The sequence below is a fragment of the Paroedura picta genome, chromosome 10 (assembly GCF_049243985.1).
Source record: "Paroedura picta isolate Pp20150507F chromosome 10, Ppicta_v3.0, whole genome shotgun sequence".
Lineage (NCBI taxonomy): Eukaryota > Metazoa > Chordata > Lepidosauria > Squamata > Gekkonidae > Paroedura > Paroedura picta.
In genome coordinates this window covers 1002930-1021364 of record NC_135378.1, presented here as the reverse complement: position 1 = coordinate 1021364, position 18435 = coordinate 1002930, and the positions used below count along the sequence as shown (strand labels likewise).

Genomic DNA, 18435 nt, shown 5'->3' with positions numbered 1-18435 from the left:
AACTGGGAGGGGAAGCAAACACAACCGAAGACAGCAACAGAATACAGGATGATCTTGATAGGCTCGAGAAGTGGGCTAAACTGAATAAAATGTCCAATAGGGACACTCTCTGGGACCTCACCTGGAAATGCTGCCACAAAATGAGCAATGCTGTTAAACAGGGACAAATGTAAAGTTCTGCATTTAGGTAGGAAAAATCAAAGACACCAATATAAGATGGGGGACACTTGTCTTGGCAGCAGCATGTGCGAAAAGGATCTAGGAGTCTTAGTAGACCATACATTGAACATGAGTCAGCAGTGTGACTCAGTGGTTAAAAAGGCAAATGGGATTTTGGGCTGTATCAAACGGAGTATCGTGTCCAGATTATGGGAGGTGATGGTACCGCTTTACTCTGCTCTGGTTCGGCCTCACTTGGAGTCCTGTGTTCAGTTTTGGGCATTCCAGTTGAAGAGGGATGTTGACAAACTGGAGCGTGTCCAGAGGAGGGCAACAAAGATGGGGAGGGGTTTGGAGACCAAGACTTATGAGGAGAGGTTGGGGGAGCTTGGTCTGTTTAGCCTGGAGAGGAGACGACTGAGAGGGGATCTGATAACCATCTTCAAGTATTTAAAAGGCTGCCAAGCAGAAGATCGAGCAGAGTTGTTCTCTCTTGCCCCAGAGGGACAGACCAGAACCAATGGGATGAAATTAATTCAAAAGAAATTCCGTCTAAACATCCGGAAGAAATTCCTGACAGTCAGAGCGGTTTTTCAGTGGAACAGGCTTCCTCGGGAGGTGGTGGGGTCTCCAGCTTTGGAGATCTTAAAACAGAGGCTGGAGAGCCATCTGACAGAGAGGCTGATTCTGGGAAGGTTCAAAGGGGTGGCAGGTTAGAGTGGATCGAGAGGGTTGTGAGTGTCCTGCATAGTGCAGGGGGTTGGACTAGATGACCCAGGAGGACCCTTCCAATTCTATGATTTTATGATTCTTGGAGATTCTGAAGAAGTCTTCATTCAAATGAAAATTTATACCCAGAATTAAACTTTCTTTGTCTTCAAAGTGCCACTGGTCACCTCAGCCATTCAACAACCTGCCGGCCACAGAGGGTGGCCCTGGGGGAGCCTGTCACGCCCAGAGACGCTCCCTTGTGGGCTGCCCGAGGAGGCGATACTGTCCTCCATGCGGCTATTCAACATCTCTATGCGCCCTCCAGAGCGATGGGCTGGGCTGCCAGCAATAAGCAGACGACACCCGGCTCGGTCTCCTCAGGGATGCCTGTCTGCACTCTGCCCGGGACGTCTGCTAGATGGTTGCAGCAGAGTCTTCTGAAAATTAACCATTAATGGGTTTTAGAGTTCAGATTTTTCCGCAAGCCTCGGGCATTTTTCAGGTTTGCAAAAAGTTCTGACTTTTCCTATGATGACTCCTGTCACCAGATTTAAGTAGGCTCAGTTTTAGCCAAAGTCATTATTTCAAAGAGACAAGCAGGATTCCCCTTTCCCCGTGACGGGCCGTCCTCCCCTCCCTCCCTCCCCTCCGGCTTCGGCAGCTTCTGTCTTCTCTCGCCCCTCCCCATCTCCATTCCCCACGACGGGTCTTGCTGCACCGACTTCAGCCCCTCCCCCCCCCCGAGGCCGCCCAGGTCCGAGGGTCTCCCCCCCCCTGCCCGGACGCCCCTCCCCCTCCCGGGGGAGCCAGCCGAGGCTTCCGCGGTTGCCGAGCCAGAGCCCGGGGCGCTTTTGCGGGGTTTCCCACCCGCGCCCCTCCCCTCCCCTCCCCCTCCCCTCCCCTTCCCGGGCCCGCGGGCACCAGTGACGGGGGGGGGGGCGGAGGCGGGGGGCGGGGGCCCTCGAGGGGGGGGGGCGCCACGCGGCTGGCGGGGATCTGCGCGGGGCGTTCCCGGCCCTCCCCCTCCGCTCCGCTCCGCTCCGTCCCTCCCTGCGAGCCGCTGGTCCCCCGGGCACGATGGGTCCGTCGCGGCGGCGGCGGCTGTGGGCGCTGCTCGGGTGTCTCTGCAGCCTGGCCTCGGCCCGCGCCCTCTGCGCGCCAGGTAAGACCCCCCCCCCTCCATCCGCCGGGGGACGCGCGGGCAGGGCGGGGCGGGGGGGGGTCCGGCAGGGCAGGCGCCCAGGAGCCCGACTCCCGCCTGGGAATGGAGGCCTCCCGCCCGGGGCCCTGGAGGGGGGGGGGTCCCTGGAGCCGAGCCACAAGCGTGGCCTCTCCCGGCCCGAAGGGAAGCGGCCGATCCAGGGGGACGGTGCAGCCTTCCTGTCCAAAGAATGCCGCATGTTGATCCGTGGCGAAGATGGCCCGTCGGTCCCTCTGAGTTCCGTTGTGGTTCACAAAAACATTGGAGAAATAAAACTGTCCCTCCAGGAATTCATGGCAGACGCTGTCCCTGCTGTCAAAAGAGCCTGCTGGCTGCCCCCCCCACCCCCCACCCCCCACCCCCAGCTGGCCAGAGAGGGAGGTGCTGACATCTCAGAGGTCTCCAGCCGGGAGGGTGGCTCCCAGTGCGGCATCACCCTCAGCTCCTGTCACCCTTGAGCCATCGACTCCGTGGCGCACCCTTGCTCCTCCGTCAGGCCGGCTGGCCGTGGGGGCTCTGGGGGCCCAGGGTGTGCCCATCCTCCGTGCCCATGGGGTTGGCCCAGTCGGAGGCACACGCCACATGGAAGTTTGGCATTGAGACAGTCTGTCAGGTTCCAGTTGATTTTCCCTGCAAGCAGACGCTTGGTTGAAGAAATCTCTTTGTTGAAGGGTTTCGTGTAGTGGTTAGGAGGACGGACTTCTAATCTGGCAAGCCGGGTTCAGTTCGGAACATGCAGCCAGCTGGGTGACCTTGGGCTCGCCACGGCACTGAGAAACTGTTCTGATCGAGCAGGAATATCAGAGCTCTCTCAGCCTCACCCACCCCACAGGGTGTCTGTTGTGGGGAGAAGAAAGGGAAGGCAACTGTAAGCTGCTTTGAGACTCCTTCAGGTAGAGAAAAGTGGCAACTATTCTTCTTCTTCTTCTTCTTCTTCTTCTTCTTCTTCTTCTTCTTCTTCTTCTTCTTCTTCTTCTTCTTCACAAATCAGGTGTCGGATGCTCTTTGCAGAAATTAAAGTTAGCACAAGTCCACCTACCTATATGGCTGCTCTAGGCCCCCTTTGGGGCCCAAACCCCAGGCGCTGGGATTCCAAGTTTCCACACTACAAGCCTGCAAAAGCAAACACAATCAAGCCATACAGGAGCGCGGTCCCTGTTGCCCACGGTCAGGAGAAAATGGAAGAGGCATCAAGGAGGCTCCGTGCAAATTCACCCCAAGCCTCCCTGGGGGTGAATGCCCAAGAGGATCCCAGCTGCCCCTGCTCAGGCCAAGCACAGCTCAATAGACAGCACAAGAATCCACAGGACAAACGCACCACCAATACAAACAAAGGCAACACTGATCATGGAAACCGCATGGCGAGAACAGGTAACAACAGGAGCCAGCTTGGTGTCATGGTTAGGAGTGGAGACTTCTGACCTGGCAAGCCAGGGTTTGATTCCCCGTTCCCCCACATGCAGCCAGCTGGGTGACCTTGGGCTCGCCACGGCACTGATAAAGCTGTTCTGACCGAGCAGTGATATCAGGGCTCTCTCAGCCTCACCCACCCCACAGGGTGTCTGTTGTGGGGAGAGGAAAGGGAAGGTGTATGGAAGCCCCTTTGAAGCAGAGAAAAGCAGCATCTAAGAACCAGCTCTTCTTCTTCTTCTTCTTCTTCTTCTTCTTCTTCTTCTTCTTCTTCTTCTTCTTCTTCTTCTTCTTCTTCTTCTTCTCCTTCTCCTTCTCCTTCTCCTTCTCCTTCTCCTTCTCCTTCTCCTTCTCCTTCTCCTCCTTCTCCTTCTCCTTCTCCTTCTCCTTCTCCTTCTTCTTCTTCTTCTTCTTCTTCTTCTTCTTCTTCTTCTTCTTCTTCTTCTTCTTCTTCTTCTTCTTCTTCTTCTTCTTCTTCTCCTCCTCTCCCCGTTTCCCTCTTCTAGGCCCTGGGGAGGGGTCGGGGCAGCATGTCTCTCTTTTGTGGCTGCCTTTCCTCCGTCCTGGTTGCCAGAGCCACCCAGGGAGGCAGTTTCAGTTGGGGACCAGGGAGGGAGAGTTCCTTATTCTTGGATCCTGAAACTACGGGAAAGGTTCAGGGGGGGGGGGTCTTTCCCAGCTCAGCTGCCTTCTCAAAGCAGATTCTGGGGGGAAGAAGTTAGACTCCAGGCAGCAGAGTCAGACAAGGAGGGCGTGGAGCTTTGGCTTCTCCCCCCCCCCCCCAAAGCTTCATGTGGTCCAGACTGCCTGCGGTGGCACCATGTCCGGAAGAAGCCCCTGGTCCCTTTTGTTTAGAGGGAGGGTTTTGCCTTCCTCCTCTGTGCTCACGCCCTGCGTCTCCTCCCGGTCAGTGTCCATGTGGCCATTTGAGGCCGCCTGCCTGGAGCCCCCTGAGCCCCGGGCCCTGTGGCCGGAGGTGAAGTGCTGGGGGGAGGGGGGGGCTTTTCCTGAGACGCTGTGTGCCTGACGCCAGCAGGAGGCCGCCTGGTTGCTGCTGCTGCTGCGGGCAGAATTGGTTTGCCCTGCTCCCAACCCTGGTCCCTCGGCCATCACCCTGCAAATTACAGCCCCGTAGGGGATACGCTGCAGAGCAGGCCTATAAATACCCCCCTGCCATGCTCTGTGGTGGCTGGAGGCACCACTGGAACGGGCTTAAAGCTGGCTACTCAAGTTTCATTCATGCATTCATGCATTCATTCAAAACACTTCTTTGCCCCAAACATTAAAGCATTTCAACATTATTGAGTAGCATTTAAAATAAAGTGGATAGAAAATAATTCAGTAAAAATATATAAACACCCAGACGTTGGCCTCTGGTCCGTGCATTCACTGAGACCCTGGCGGCTGAAAGAGGTGCTGTTTTTGGGGAGGCAAATTATTGTTTGCCTTTATCTTAAAGGAAGCTCTGGCAGACAGACGCCTGAGTGGAAGGCAGGAGCAGTGGGAGGAGACAAGAGGGCCCTTCCTCGTTTGGCCTTGGGAAGCAGGGGAAATCGCCAATAGGACCTGCCCACGGATGCCACACGTGGGGCCCTGAACTTCCCCGTGCTTCTTTTGCATTTGCCATCTCGCCGTCTTCTTCAGGCTCTCGGCCCAAGCAGAGCATCTTTGCCAATGAGCCAGGTGATGATGGCCAGGATGTGTTCCTGCTGGAACCCTCTCGAAGTACCTCCTGTGGGCTGCAGGCTCTCATGGTGGTCCCCTGGTGGGGCTAAAGAGGCAGGGAGACAGGATGGAGCCAGCCCCTTCCCACACAAGGCAGAAGTGCCTTACCTCACAAGGCCTGGAACAAAAATGCTTCCAGCCTTGGAGGAGGGGATGGGATGGAGCAAAGAATGCTCTCCTTGATCTCCCCCACCCCCATGCGCTCAAGTTTAAAAATAGAACCCCCCCACCCCCACTCTATTTTGCATTCCAGTAGGGGAGGTCTCTGGTCTGGGAGATCTCCCACCTGGGAAGGAAGGGGCAGCTTAGCCCTTTAATATAAAACGATGAATGTAGAAAACTCCGACCTGTTCTCTTCCCTCTTGTGTCTCGCTGGGACCGTTTCTGCACTGGGAGACATGCCTTGTTTCAGCCCTTCTTTGGCTTCCTGATTCGGGCTTCCCTCCCCTCATTTCCCAGGCTGGAATTCACTCAGTGCTTCCCGTATCTGAGTGGGACGAAGGCAGCCCCTTGGAATGCTTTGCTCCTTTCCCCTCCCCCCCATTTTTTTTATTTTTTGCAAAGTGGTGCTGCTTGGACCTTTCATTTCACCGCACCCCTGAATTCCACGATTCTGTGCCTCAATTGCCTCTCCCCTTCCCCCCAAGTATCCTGGAAGCGGTTTTTAAAACATAAACATGGGTTATTGCATTACAAGACTGCGGCAGAGCAACGTGGAAGACTGCTGCTGAATTTGTGTTGCTAGAAACACCGTTGTAACGCAATAACCCACAGGTTGTTTTTTTTTTAAGGCTGAAGTTTTGGGATGGAGAGGGAAGTGGGAGGGAGGATGGTGATAAGAAAAGGGACACGTACAAATGGCTCAAAATGGCGGGTGTAGGGAAAAACCTGCAAGCAGGCATTTCTCCATTGGGCAGCCCCGAATTAGATTTCACCTTGACAGGTGAAATAGCTGTACCCAGGAATTTCCAAAATACAGGGCAAGTCAGAGGGCAATTTGGAATCATAGAATCATAGAAGAATCATAGAATCATAGAGTTTGAAGGGGCCATACAGGCCATCTAGTCCAACCCCCTGCTCAACGCAGGATCAGCCCTAAGCATCCTAAAGCATCCAAGAAAAGTGTGTATCCAACCTTTGCTTGAAGACTGCCAGTGAGGGGGAGCTCACCACCTCCTTAGGCAGCCTATTCCACTGCTGAGCTACTCAGACTGTGAAAATTTTTTCCTGATATCTAGCCTATATCGTTGTAAAGGTATCCCCTGTACAAGCACCGAGTCATGTCTGACCCTCGGGGTGACGCCCTCCAGCGTTTTCATGGCAGACTCAGTACGGGGTGGCTTGCCAGTGCCTTCCCCAGTCATTACCGTTTAACCCCAGCAAGCTGGGGACTCATTTTACCGACCTCGGAAAGTTGGAAGGCTGAGTCAACCCTGACCAGGCTACTGGGATTGAACTCCCAGCCTCATGGGCAAAGCTTTCAGACGGCTGCCTTATCACTCAGCGCCACAAGAGGCTCTATATCGTTGTACTTGTAGTTTACTGCGCGTCCTTTGCAGCCAACGGAAACAGCATCCTGCCCTCCTCCAAGTGACAACCTTTCAAATACTTAAAGAGGGCTATCATGTTCCCTCTCAACCTCCTTTTCTCCAGGCTGAACATTCCCAAGTCCCTCAACCTATCTTCATAGGGCTTGGTCCCTTGGCCCCAGATCATCTTCGTCGCTCTCCTCTGTACCCTTTCAATTTTATCTACGTCCTTCTTGAAGTGAGGCCTCCAGAACTGCACACAGCACTCCAGGCGTGGTCTGACCAGTGCCGTATACAATGGGACTATGACATCTTGTGATTTTGATGTGATGCCCCTGTTGATACAGCCCAAAATGGCATTCGCCTTTTTTACCGCTGCATCACACTGCCTGCTCATGTTTAGTTTACAATCCACAAGTACCCCAAGGTCTCGTTCACACACAGTGTTACCTAGAAGTATATCCCCCATTCAGTAAGCATGCTTTTCATTTTTCTGACCCAGATGCAGAATTTTACACTTATCTTTATTAAATTGCATCTTGTTCTCATTTGCCCATTTTTCCATTGTGTTCAGATCTCGTTGAACTCTGTCTCTATCTTCCAGAGTATTTGTCAGTCCTCCCAATTTGGTGTCATCTGCAAACTTGATGAGTAGTCCCTCCACCCCCTCAACTAGATCATTAATAAATACGTTAAAAAGTACCGGGCCGAGCATCGAGTATTTTCCAGTCCTCCCAATTTAATGTGGAAATGGACAGAAAATTCAGCCATTTAAAAACATAGCTTGTTTACTGTAGGTGGATGAATCCATCGCTCGTCCTTCTGCTGTGTATTCCCGCTTGAGAGCCATATGGGGCCCATTCCGCACCAGGATCAATGTTGCAAATTGGTTTCGGAATGAAAAAACGCCATTTTAAATAGTGGAATTCATCGTTATGCATACCTGCCTTTGTAGTGGAATCCAGTTGCGTTTCAATCGTTTCCCACAGGTTTCCGGGGTCGGCAAAAATTGCTATCCAGGAAGCGATATTTGCTGAGCTTTGTCCCGCCCCTGGCTGTCAATCAAAAAAGCAGCCAATGGGCAGCCGATATCATGCTCCGGAAAAGCCCCTTTCATAGAATCATAGAATCAGAATCATAGAGTTGGAAGGGGCCATACAGGCCATCTAGTCCAACCCCCTGCCCAGTGCAGGATCAGCCCTAAGCATCCTAAAGCATCCAAGAAAAGTGGGTATCCAACCTTTCCTTGAAGACTGCCAGTGAGGGGGAGCTCACCACCTCCTTAGGCAGCCTATTCCACTGCTGAACTACTCTGACTGTGAAAAACTTTTTCCTGATATCTAGCCTATATCGTTGTACTTGAAGTTTAAACCCATTACTGCGTGTCCTCTCCTCTGCAGCCAACAGAAACAGCATCCTGCCCTTCTCCAAGTGACAACCTTTCAAATACTTAAAGAGGGCTATCATGTCCCCTCTCAACCTTCTTTTCTCCAGGCTGAACATTCCCAAGTCCCTCAACCTATCTTCATAGGGCTTGGTCCCTTGGCCCCAGATCATCTTCGTTGCTCTCTTCTGTACCCTTTCAATTTTATCAACGTCCTTCTTGAAGTGAGGCCTCCAGAACTGCACACAGTATTCCAGGTGTGGTCTGATGAGTACCGTATACAATGGGACTATGACATCTTGTGATTTTGATATAATGCCCTTGCTGATACAGCCCAAAATGGCATTCGCCTTTTTTACCACTGGATCACACTGCCTGCTCATGTTTAGTTTACAATCCACAAGTACTCTAAGGTCTCGTTCACATAGAGTGTTACCTAGAAGCGTATCCCCCATCCAGTAGGCATGCTTTTCATTTTTCTGACCCAGATGCAGAACTTTACACTTATCTTAAATTACACTTAAATTGCATCTTGTTCTCATTTGCCCATTTTTCCATTGTGTTCAGATCTCGTTGAACTCTGTCTCTATCTTCTGGAGTATTTGCCAGTCCTCCCAATTTGGTGTCATCTGCAAACTTGATGAGTAGTCCCTCCACCCCCTCAACTAGATCATTAATAAATACGTTAAAAAGTACCGGGCCGAGCATTGAGCCCTGAGGTACCCCGCTACTCACCTCTCTCCAGTCTGATGAAACACCATTGACAACAACTCTTTGAGTGCGGTTCTCTAAACAATTCCCTATCCACTTAACTATCTGAAAATTCAGATTGCAGTCCTTCAACCTATCCTTCAGAACATCATGGGGAACCTTGTCAAAAGCTTTACTAAATTCCAAGTAAATGTCATTAACCCAATTTCCACGATCCAGCAAACCTGTTACTTGGTCAAAAAAGGAAACCAGTTTGGTCTGGCAGGACCTGTTGGAGACAAATCCATGCTGACTTCCTTGGATCACCAAATTGTCCTCCAGATGTTTGCAGATCACTCCCTTTAATATCTGCTCCATTATCTTCCCCACAACAGAGGTCAGACTCACTGGTCTTTAGTTTCCCGGGTCATCTTTCCTCCCTTTTTTGAAGATCGGAATATTGTTTGCTCTCTTCCAGTCCTCCGGGACATCTCCAGTCCTTAAAGAGGTCCCGAAGATGATGGACAAGGGCTGTGCAAGTTCTCTGGAAAGTTCTTTGAGCACTCTTGGGTGCATTTCATCCGGCCCAGGGGATTTGAACTCATCCAGTGCAGCTAAATGCCTCTCGACAACCTCTCTATCCATGTCAACCTGCCACCCAGACACTATCCTTTGGCTACTGCCATATCTAGATGTGCCTAAACCCTTTGACCTGTGGGAAAAAACAGATGTAAAATAGGCACTAAGCCTTTCTGCTTTCTCTGCATCTTCCATTAGAGTTTGTCCATCCGCACCCAACAGTGGGCCTATTGCCTCCTTGACTTTACGTTTGCTCCTCACATAACTGAAAAATCTTTTCTTGTTACAATGGGCTTCCCTGGCCAATCTTAGCTCACTCTCAGCTTTGGCCTTTCTGATGATTGATCTACAGTGCCTAGTAACCTGTAGGTACTCTTCTTTAGAGCTCTGTCCTTCCCTCCATTTCCTGAACATTTTCCTTTTCTTTCTTAGTTCCTCTTGAAGTTCTCTGTTCATCCAAATCGGCTTCTTAGAGCTCCTGCAGTGTTTTCGTCTTTCTGGGATAGTCATTGATTGAGCATGCAATAGCTCTTGTTTGAGTAGCACCCACCCTTCACATGCTCCCTTCCCTTCCAGCATTCTCGTCCATGGTATGACACTCATCATGTCTCTGAGTTTATTAAATTTTGCCCTACGGAAATCCAACATCCGCGTCTGGCTACAAGCATCCTTGGCTCCCCATCTCAAAAGGAATTCTATGAGGACATGGTCACTTCCCCCTAGGGTCTCCACCTCCTTCATCTCATCCACCAACTGTTACCTGTTGGTCAGTATTAAGTCCAGTATGGCTGAACCTCTTGTGGGTTCATGTACCATTTGATAAATTTAAGGCAGGTTTCCCTTTAAGGCAGGTTTAAAAAAAAACACATGTTGCAACGAATATGCCTTGATTCGTTGCACCGGAGAGAACCATCTAGCAAGCAGGTGGCGTGTGAGCTGGCGATTTATCGTTGCCACGCTCCCCCGAGTGAAAAAAAATATCCCCCCCTTGCACGGGTGGGATTTTCGGCCGAAAATAAAGGGAACCAGCAACCGGGGCTGTGTGGTGCTTGGTGACTTAAAACAGCTCTGTGGAGGGACTGCAGCTGGGGAAGCCTCGCTTGGTGAATGAAGGCTTGCCGGTTCGTTGCTCTCCGCTCACTCAGAGAAAAAAAAATGGCGATCGCTTCGCCGGAAGATCAGAGGAGAGAGCCAGGGGGAGGGACTTTGCTGAAACCGCAACAATGGTAATGCACAGAACTTTTCTGCTAGTGTTGCAGATTGGTTGCAAGAGTATAGCGCTTTCTAGATGGTGAATCCACTTTTTGGGGGCCATTCCGTACAGATTCATTGGAGCAGTATGGCAAATTGTAATCGCTACTAAAATGCAGTTATACACTACGTCGTACACAATCTGCCACACTCCTGAAACCGAGCCGCAAAAAGCGCTTTGTTGTAGCACTTCCAGGAAAATCCCCTCCCCCCATTTCTCAGTATGGGTTTGGGTGATGAATGGGTTGAGTCCCTGCCTAAGTCTAAGTCGCAAGCACGGAAGCCCCCCCTCCTCCTGAGGTGCCCCCCCCCAGGGCCTCTGAGATTCTGTTTCTGGGGGAATCCCTGGAGGAACAGGAAGGGGAGTCAAGGGCCTTTCAGAGGAGGGGGGAGTTGGCCCTTTTCCTTGTGAGGATCTTTCTGTCTAGCCATGGAAGGGACCGTCAGCCAAGCATGCCGAAGGCTTTTCTTGTTTTGAGGCACAGGCGGGTTTTCTCGGTGAGGTGGTGCCAGCACAGGAGTAGGAATGAGAGGAGGATGGCTGAGGCCAGCTGCTGTGGAAAAGCATTTGATTGGGTTGTTTTAGGTGTTTTAAACTCCCATATAACATCCTGCAAAGTTTGGTTTAGACACTTTCCTACTTGTTTGATTTTGGTGTCTTGTTTCCTTTTGTTTCCAGGCCAATGCCCGCCCACAACGGGAAATGAAGGTAACGTTCATGTCCTTTTCCGTTGCTGCAAGTGAGTGTCTGGCTGTACCTTTAGACGTCTCTGGATTCCCTTGCCCATCTGTGGACTAGAAAGAAGTGTGTTTGTGTGTGTGTGTGTGTGGGGGGGGGGGTCCCTTTGTCCTGCTTCTCTTGTGCTCCACACATATGCATGCCTCCGGCTCTGCTGACGTTAAGGGCTTGCCATGCCTAAAACCAGGACCCCAGTCTCCTCGGATTGCAGAGAAAGCTGCCTCCCCACTTCAGTCAGAAGGACTACCTCCACCACCCTACAGAATTATATTAGGGAGGTCAATATCTCCTGTTAAAGCTTGGCTGGGTGTGTGCACGGCAGGGCTCCTCCACCCAAAGAACCAGGTTAGCTCATATGGGTAGTTATGTGGGGCCTCTACAGCAGGATGACCAAATCCAGGAACATCTTTCCAGATCAAGAGTTTTCGCCATAAAACGGGAAGAAAATGGAAGAAATACAAAACCAGTCCTACCAGCGGACTGTCCTAACTTAGATGGTGCAGGCTAAGTTCCCATCTTCTGGCAGAGCAATGCCAGAGGTGACCACCCATCCCTGGCTCCATAGCATTAAAAAAAAATCATTTATTTATTTATGGTTCTTTGGCCAGCAATTTCCAACAAATGGATAAAATTACACCATCAACATTAACAATTATCATTTGGATTTATTACCTGCTGCTATCGTACAGCGTCTCAAGGCGGGTTACAAATAAACAGTAACAATTTCAGATGGTTAGGGATTAAGTCAATGAGGCATCCTTATCCATCCAATGTTCCTCTTAATATTTGTGAAACAGCCCTGGGGGTGGAGAGCATTCTGGACCCTGATTGGCCCTGCCCCTACAGCTGCTGCTCTCCTTCCCTGGACGCTAGCCACTTTGCTCTCAGATGCCTAAGAGAGACACAGAGAGCCCTTCCAAACCGTAAACGACCCCTGTAAAAGGTAAAGGTAAAGGTATCCCCTGTGCAAGCACCGAGTCATGTCTGACCCTTGGGGTGACGCCCTCTAGCGTTTTCATGGCAGACTCAATACGGGGTGGTTTGCCAGTGCCTTCCCCAGTCATTACCGTTTACCGCCCAGCAAGCTGGGTACTCATTTTACCGACCTCGGAAGGATGGAAGGCTGAGTCAACCTTGAGCCGGCTGCTGGGATTGAACTCCCAGCCTCATGGGCAGACAGCTTCAGACAGCATATCACTGCCTTACCACTCTGCGCCACAAGAGGCTCATTAAACGACCCCTGATTACCTGCCAAATCTCCTGCTGCAAAGGAGAGAGAGAGAGACAGTCAGAGACAAACTGCAAAGGTGCCCCAAACTTCTCTGCTACCTGCTATGGAGCCCTGATTACCTGCTATGGCTCCTGCTGCAAGAAAGAGAGATCTGCGCCTGCCAGTGTCCCCTGAGTCCTAGCGCCCATTGCATTCCTGGTTGCAGTGGGCTTTCTTACTAGTAGATACATAAGATTAATAATATATGTCAGTAATAAAACAGTAAAAAGCCTCCAATAAGAAATGTGATGATGATAATAAAGGTATAAAAAGTACATCAATATTAAAAGCACTCTGCATTTGCAAATCACTGTGTGGCAAAATTGCCACCATTAGTGAGATTCTTGAAGGCCCATCCTCCAAAATGCATCTCAGTATTAAGCCCTCAGCATGTCTGAAAAGTTTCTCAAGAGGCTTAAGATGCGTAAGGAGGGGCATGACTCATTTGGGGCTTAACTGCCTTATCAAGCTTCTGCTTTAATGGGCCTGCTCTCTAAAAGCTGTTCAGGGTCTAGGCCAGGCGTTCGCTGGCAGGGGCTCATGGGAATTGTAGTCCATGGACATCTGGAGGGCCGCAGTTTGATTGCCCCTGGCCTAGGCCCATGGATCTAATGTTGTCCAAGGCTCTGAGAGTCCATTGCGGGTATGGGGCAGATGCTAGCAAGGCAGGAACTAAAGCAGTGGGTTTTAAGTAAGCATACGCGATATTATTGGGCAAGAGTTTTCTTAAAACATGTTGTAAGCAAGGCGGCTTCCTGTCTCAGGATCATGTTCTGAATCCCTCTTGGGGCACCAATCATTAAGACTGAACAAGTTCTAATGCTCTCCAGTTGCCAGACTGGAGGGCTTGCATTCCATAAGACATCGGGGCCAGGACTTTTGCTCTATAAAGTTTTAATACAGCTTTAATTCACAAAATAAACACAATAGGTAAAGCCCAGGGTAGAAAAGGCACTTCTTGCTGCAAGACAGGCCACCCACGGCTTGAAAGTGATTAACAGAAGGGCCATGTGACTAAAGGTCACTCCTGAATGCTTAAAGCTTTTTGTTTGCCTGATGCCATGGCCGCGCCTTCTCCAGGGGAATTTCTTTAATCTCTTATGAAAGCACTCAACTTTGTCAACTGATAGTCCTTCCTCTTGACCTTAGAATCATAGAATCATAGAATCATAGAGTTGGAAGGGGCCATACAGGCCATCTAGTCCAACCCCCTGCTCAACGCAGGATTAGCCCTAAGCATCCTAAAGCATCCTGTCAGGATTGTTAGAAAACCCTGTCATAAATTAGCCTGAGTTCCACCATGACAGTTTGATTGCTTGGTGCCTGGGAGCTCCAGGTCCTATATCATGCTAACTAGTTAAAAGTGAAACTATGTTATTGTAGCCATTATCTCTGAATGTGCTTTTTCGTGAGGCCTCTCGGCTGGGTCTGGTTCTGCTAAACATAACATCTTATCTAAGCCTGAAGACAGCCAAGGACATGTGAAAGTAACACTGTTTTTAATTGCATTTGTCTCCTATCTCTGCCTCCCCTCCCTTGGGAACTTTCAAGTTTTGGGCGGGAGAATTGTATTGATAAGGAGAAGCAAATCTGTCCTCAGGCAGATTTGACTTCGCTAGTCTAGATGTATGAAGTGCTTCTCAATAAAACTTTCTATTTCTAAGAAGTTGGTTGTGAGTCCTTGCAACGTCTGACATTAAGTCAAATCTCACAACACCTTTCGCCTGCCAATATGCAGGACGAAGGTAATATCTATACTGAACAAGAAGAGAGTCTGGATTGGGACTACTCTCAGGACGAAGAGGCTGGAGTGGGCTCGTTTAGCTCTGGAATGGCCAAGGTCCTGGGGGAAGCAACCCCGGCCACTCCGAGTTCCTGGAAAGGCACATCACCGAACGCAGGCGTCTGTCAAAGTACGACCACCTGACAGGTGATGAGCTGTGGCCTGAGCAACTGCCTGCAGGGGTTTCAAGTCGAGGAATGGCGACCACCCTCGAGGTGCAGGAGTTGTAGCAGAGAATCGGCAGGGTGACCAACTGGCTGCAGACGGTATCGGGAGAGTTGGCTCCGGAGTCGCAGCGTGAGGCAAGGCACCTGCTGCGGGAATTGCAAGCGGACTTCCGCGAAACCGGCGGCCAGCGTTTGGGTGACCTTCCAACCCTAAGGGAGCGCAAGGTGGCGGCGATGGACGCCGCGGCCGCGGCCGAGGCCAAAGCCGCGGCCCTGGCGGCGGCAAGGGCAGCAGCACAGTCAGGGGGCGAAGAAGAAGGACGACCTCGGGGCGGCTGCGGCCAGGAGAAGAGCGGAGCCCTTGGTGCTGGGTCGGGCTGTGGTCCAGGTACCGGCGGATGGAGCCAGAGCCGCTGGAATGCAGGTTGCAGCAGCAGCAGCGGCAGCCGATGGCGCAGCGGCGGCGGCTGGAGCGGCGGCGGGGGGAGCGGCGGCAGGAGTCGGTCGCGGAGTGCGCCCACGACCCCGTGGAGCACGGGCTCCGATGGATTGGGGTCCGGGTCGCCTGCCCCGTCATCTGAGGGGAGTTGAAATGCGGAGCACCTACAAGTTTAAGGCCCGTTTCTCGGGTGACTCGTCAGCTTTTCCTTCTTTCCTGGTCCACCTCCAAGCTTACATGATTTACATGGGTTTCACTTTCCATGATGATGCCGAGCGCATTCGTTTCGTGGGAGAGTGCCTAGAGGGAGAGGCGGCGAAGTGGTTCATGGATCTCTACCGTTACAACCCGAGAGCAGTTCGCAACTACAATCACTTCCTGAGAACCATGCACTTGATGTACGTGGAGCCCTTTGAGAAAGAGACAGCGGAGAAGAAACTCAAGGTCCTTAAACAAGGGACAATGACTGTGGCCGAGTATGCCCGAGAATTCAAGAAATTATCATCGGCTGTTCCGGATTGGACGGAACCCCAGAGAGTGCATGCTTTCGTGGGGGGCCTCTCCGGAAACCTGTCCAGCAAGTGCCTTCTCCTAGACGACCCGTTGACTGTGTTGGGATGGGTAAAGCTGGCGGGAGAGATGGAAAGCCGTCTGGAACGGGCTGCTGAATACAAAGGAATCGCGGAAAAAATGGGGGGGAAGACCTCCACCCCGAAGAAACCCAAGCCCAAAGCTAAACTGGATCCCGGCGAGCGCACGCGGCGCATGGAAAAAGGATTATGTTTGGGCTGCGGCCAGGCTGGCCATTTCCTTGCCCAGTGCCCGGCCAAAACCGGGGCGGGAAGTTCAGCGAGCACCAAACCGACGGGTGGAGCACCAGCCAAAGCCACGACAACCAAGAAAATGGCCCTGAAGAAGACCGCCAAGTTCCTGCTCGCCCCGGCTGGAGCAGCGACTGTGGTGGAGGAATCTGATGGCAGTAGCCAAGAGGAGGAAATGCAGTCTGGAGAGCAGTCAGGAAACGACGACGACCTGCTATAAAGGCGCCCCGCCAGCAGGTCTCCGGCAGGGGCAAACGCGCGGTGAGTGACTCTCCCCTGGTTCTCTTACCCGCCACTCTCACAGAACCCAGCTCCGGGAAAAAATTGGGGGTACGTTGCATAGTGGATTTGGGCTGTACCAAAACCCTGGTAAGCCCAGCACTGGCCGAGACTTTGGGGGTGGGGAAGGTGCCTCTGAGGGAGCCCCTACCCATCACTCAGTTGGATGGGAAATGTGCCCCAGGGGGGGAGGCCACAGTGAAAACGCTCCCGATGGACTTGGACATTGATAAACATTGGGAGCAAATCCAACCCCTGGTGGCACCTCACTCCGCGTTCCCGTGTGTGTTGGGGCTGGACTGGTTGCGCGAACATGACCCCACGGTGAAGTGGAAGAAGGGGACAGTAAAGTTTTCGTTCCTGGGTTGCAAGCAGCACGTACGACCCCTACCCGCTCCGGGCTGCCAAGCAACGGCCGCGGTGGCGGAGGCGGGGGCACTCACCCTCCCACGGGAGTATCGAGAGTTTGAGGATGTGTTTGCGGAGACTGAATGCAATCAGTTGCCCCCCCATCGCAAGACAGACTGTGCAATTGAGCTGAAAAAGGGAGAGCCGTTTCCTAAAGCCAAATTGTACTCTATGAGTCCTAGGGAAATGAAGGAGCTCAGGGAGTTCCTGGACAAAAATTTAGCCAGGGGTTTCATCAGACCGGCCACTTCCCCCCTGGCTGCCCCAGTCCTCTTCGTGAAAAAGAAGGATGGGTCCCTGCGCCTCTGCACGGATTACCGGGGGCTGAATGCTGTTTCCACCTGCAATGCCTACCCATTGCCATTGATTAAGGATTTGTTGGGACATTTGGGGAGGGCTCGGATTTTTACAAAATTGGACTTGAGGGAAGCTTACTACAGGGTCCGCATAAAAAAGGGGCACGAGTACCTGACGGCATTCAACACCCCCTTGGGCCAATTTGAATACACCATCATGCCGTTCGGCCTTGCCGGCGCTCCGGGCATGTTCATGAACATGATAAATGAAATTATGCATGATTTGTTGTATCAGGGGGTGCTGGTCTACATAGATGATATTTTGGTGTATTCTGACAACCTGGACAAACACACAAAATTAGTCCGGGAGGTGCTCAGCCGGCTGCGGAAGCACCAACTGTTTGCCAAACTTTCAAAATGCGAGTTCCACCGGGAGGCGGTGGAGTTTCTTGGATTCCGGGTGTCCAAGGCTGGGATTGAAATGGACCCGGGCAAAGTGCGGGACTTGTTGGCCTGGGAACCTCCCAGGACTAGGAGCAACTTCAAAGTTTCTTAGGCTTCGCGAACTTTTATAGAACGTTTATCCCCAGTTTTGCCAAGGTGGCATTGCCTCTGACTGACTTGTTAAAAACGAAAGAGGGGGGGAAAGTGGCAAATCGGCCGGGCGCCCCGCTCCAGTGGTCCCCCCTTTGCCAGGAGGCTTTTGAGAGTTAGAAACTCCTCTTTACGTCTGAACCGGTGTTAGCACATGCTGTCCCATCCAAAGAATTCACGGTGCAAGTAGATTCTTCGGATGTGGCAATGGGGGCCGTGATCCTGCAAGAGGGGGAAGATGGGAAGCTGCACCCCCTAGCCTATCTGTCAAAAAAGTTTTCGGGGGCAGAACGCAACTGGGCAATTTGGGAAAAAGAGGCAGCTGCAGTAAAGTTAGCTCTTGCTACATGGAGGCATTGGCTGGAAGGGTCTTCCGTCCTGTTTGTAGTTTGGACGGACCATAAAAATCTCCAAGCGCTTAAGCAGCCTCGCTCCTTGTCAGCCAAGCAAATGCGGTGGGCGGAGTTTTTCTCCCGGTTCAACTTTTCTCTTAAGCATCTGCCAGGCAAAATGAACTTTTTGGCGGACGCCCTTTCTCGCTTGCCCCAGTACAACAGCAAACGAGACCCATTGGTGGACACGGTGTTCACACCCGCCCAGTTGGGGTTGGTGGCCGTGACGCACAGTCAAACAAAAAGGGGAAGCCCGGTCCCCGGTGGGTGGGTTCAGAAGGAGGTCCTACAAGACTCTGAATTCGTTTCCCTTCGCCCCGCCTTCGTTGACAAGGGGGGCCTGTTTTTCAAAGGCGAGCGCCTCTACCTCCCGGCAGCGGCGCGCGGAGACGTTTTGAAATTGTGCCACGATGCAAAGACAGCAGGGCATTTTGGCTTTGTGAAAACTCTGCACCTGGTCAGAAGACACTACTGGTGGCCAACGTTGAGGGGGGATTTGGAGAAATATGTGCAAGGCTGCCCCACCTGCCTTGTTTCCAAACCCCCAGGAGGGAAGAAACGAGGGTTGCTGCAGCCCCTGCCCACCCCCTCCCGTCCCTGGTCCGACG

General features: G+C 52.0%; 1 protein-coding gene across 11 annotated transcripts in view; it reads left to right on the top strand.

Annotated features, from left to right (window-relative positions):
- Window positions 1–1799: 1799 nt before the first annotated feature.
- The window catches only part of CPZ (carboxypeptidase Z), a 76324-nt gene continuing 59688 nt past the window's right edge, over window positions 1800–18435 (top strand). Inside the window, exons 1-2 of one of the 11 annotated variants that reach the window (XM_077300462.1) lie at window positions 1800–2032; window positions 11319–11348. In XM_077300462.1, coding sequence (XP_077156577.1) covers window positions 1948–2032; window positions 11319–11348 — 115 coding nt within the window. In that variant the 5' untranslated portion in view covers window positions 1800–1947. The other 10 variants (XM_077300468.1, XR_013224841.1, XM_077300461.1 and 7 more) reach the window with 10 other exon arrangements.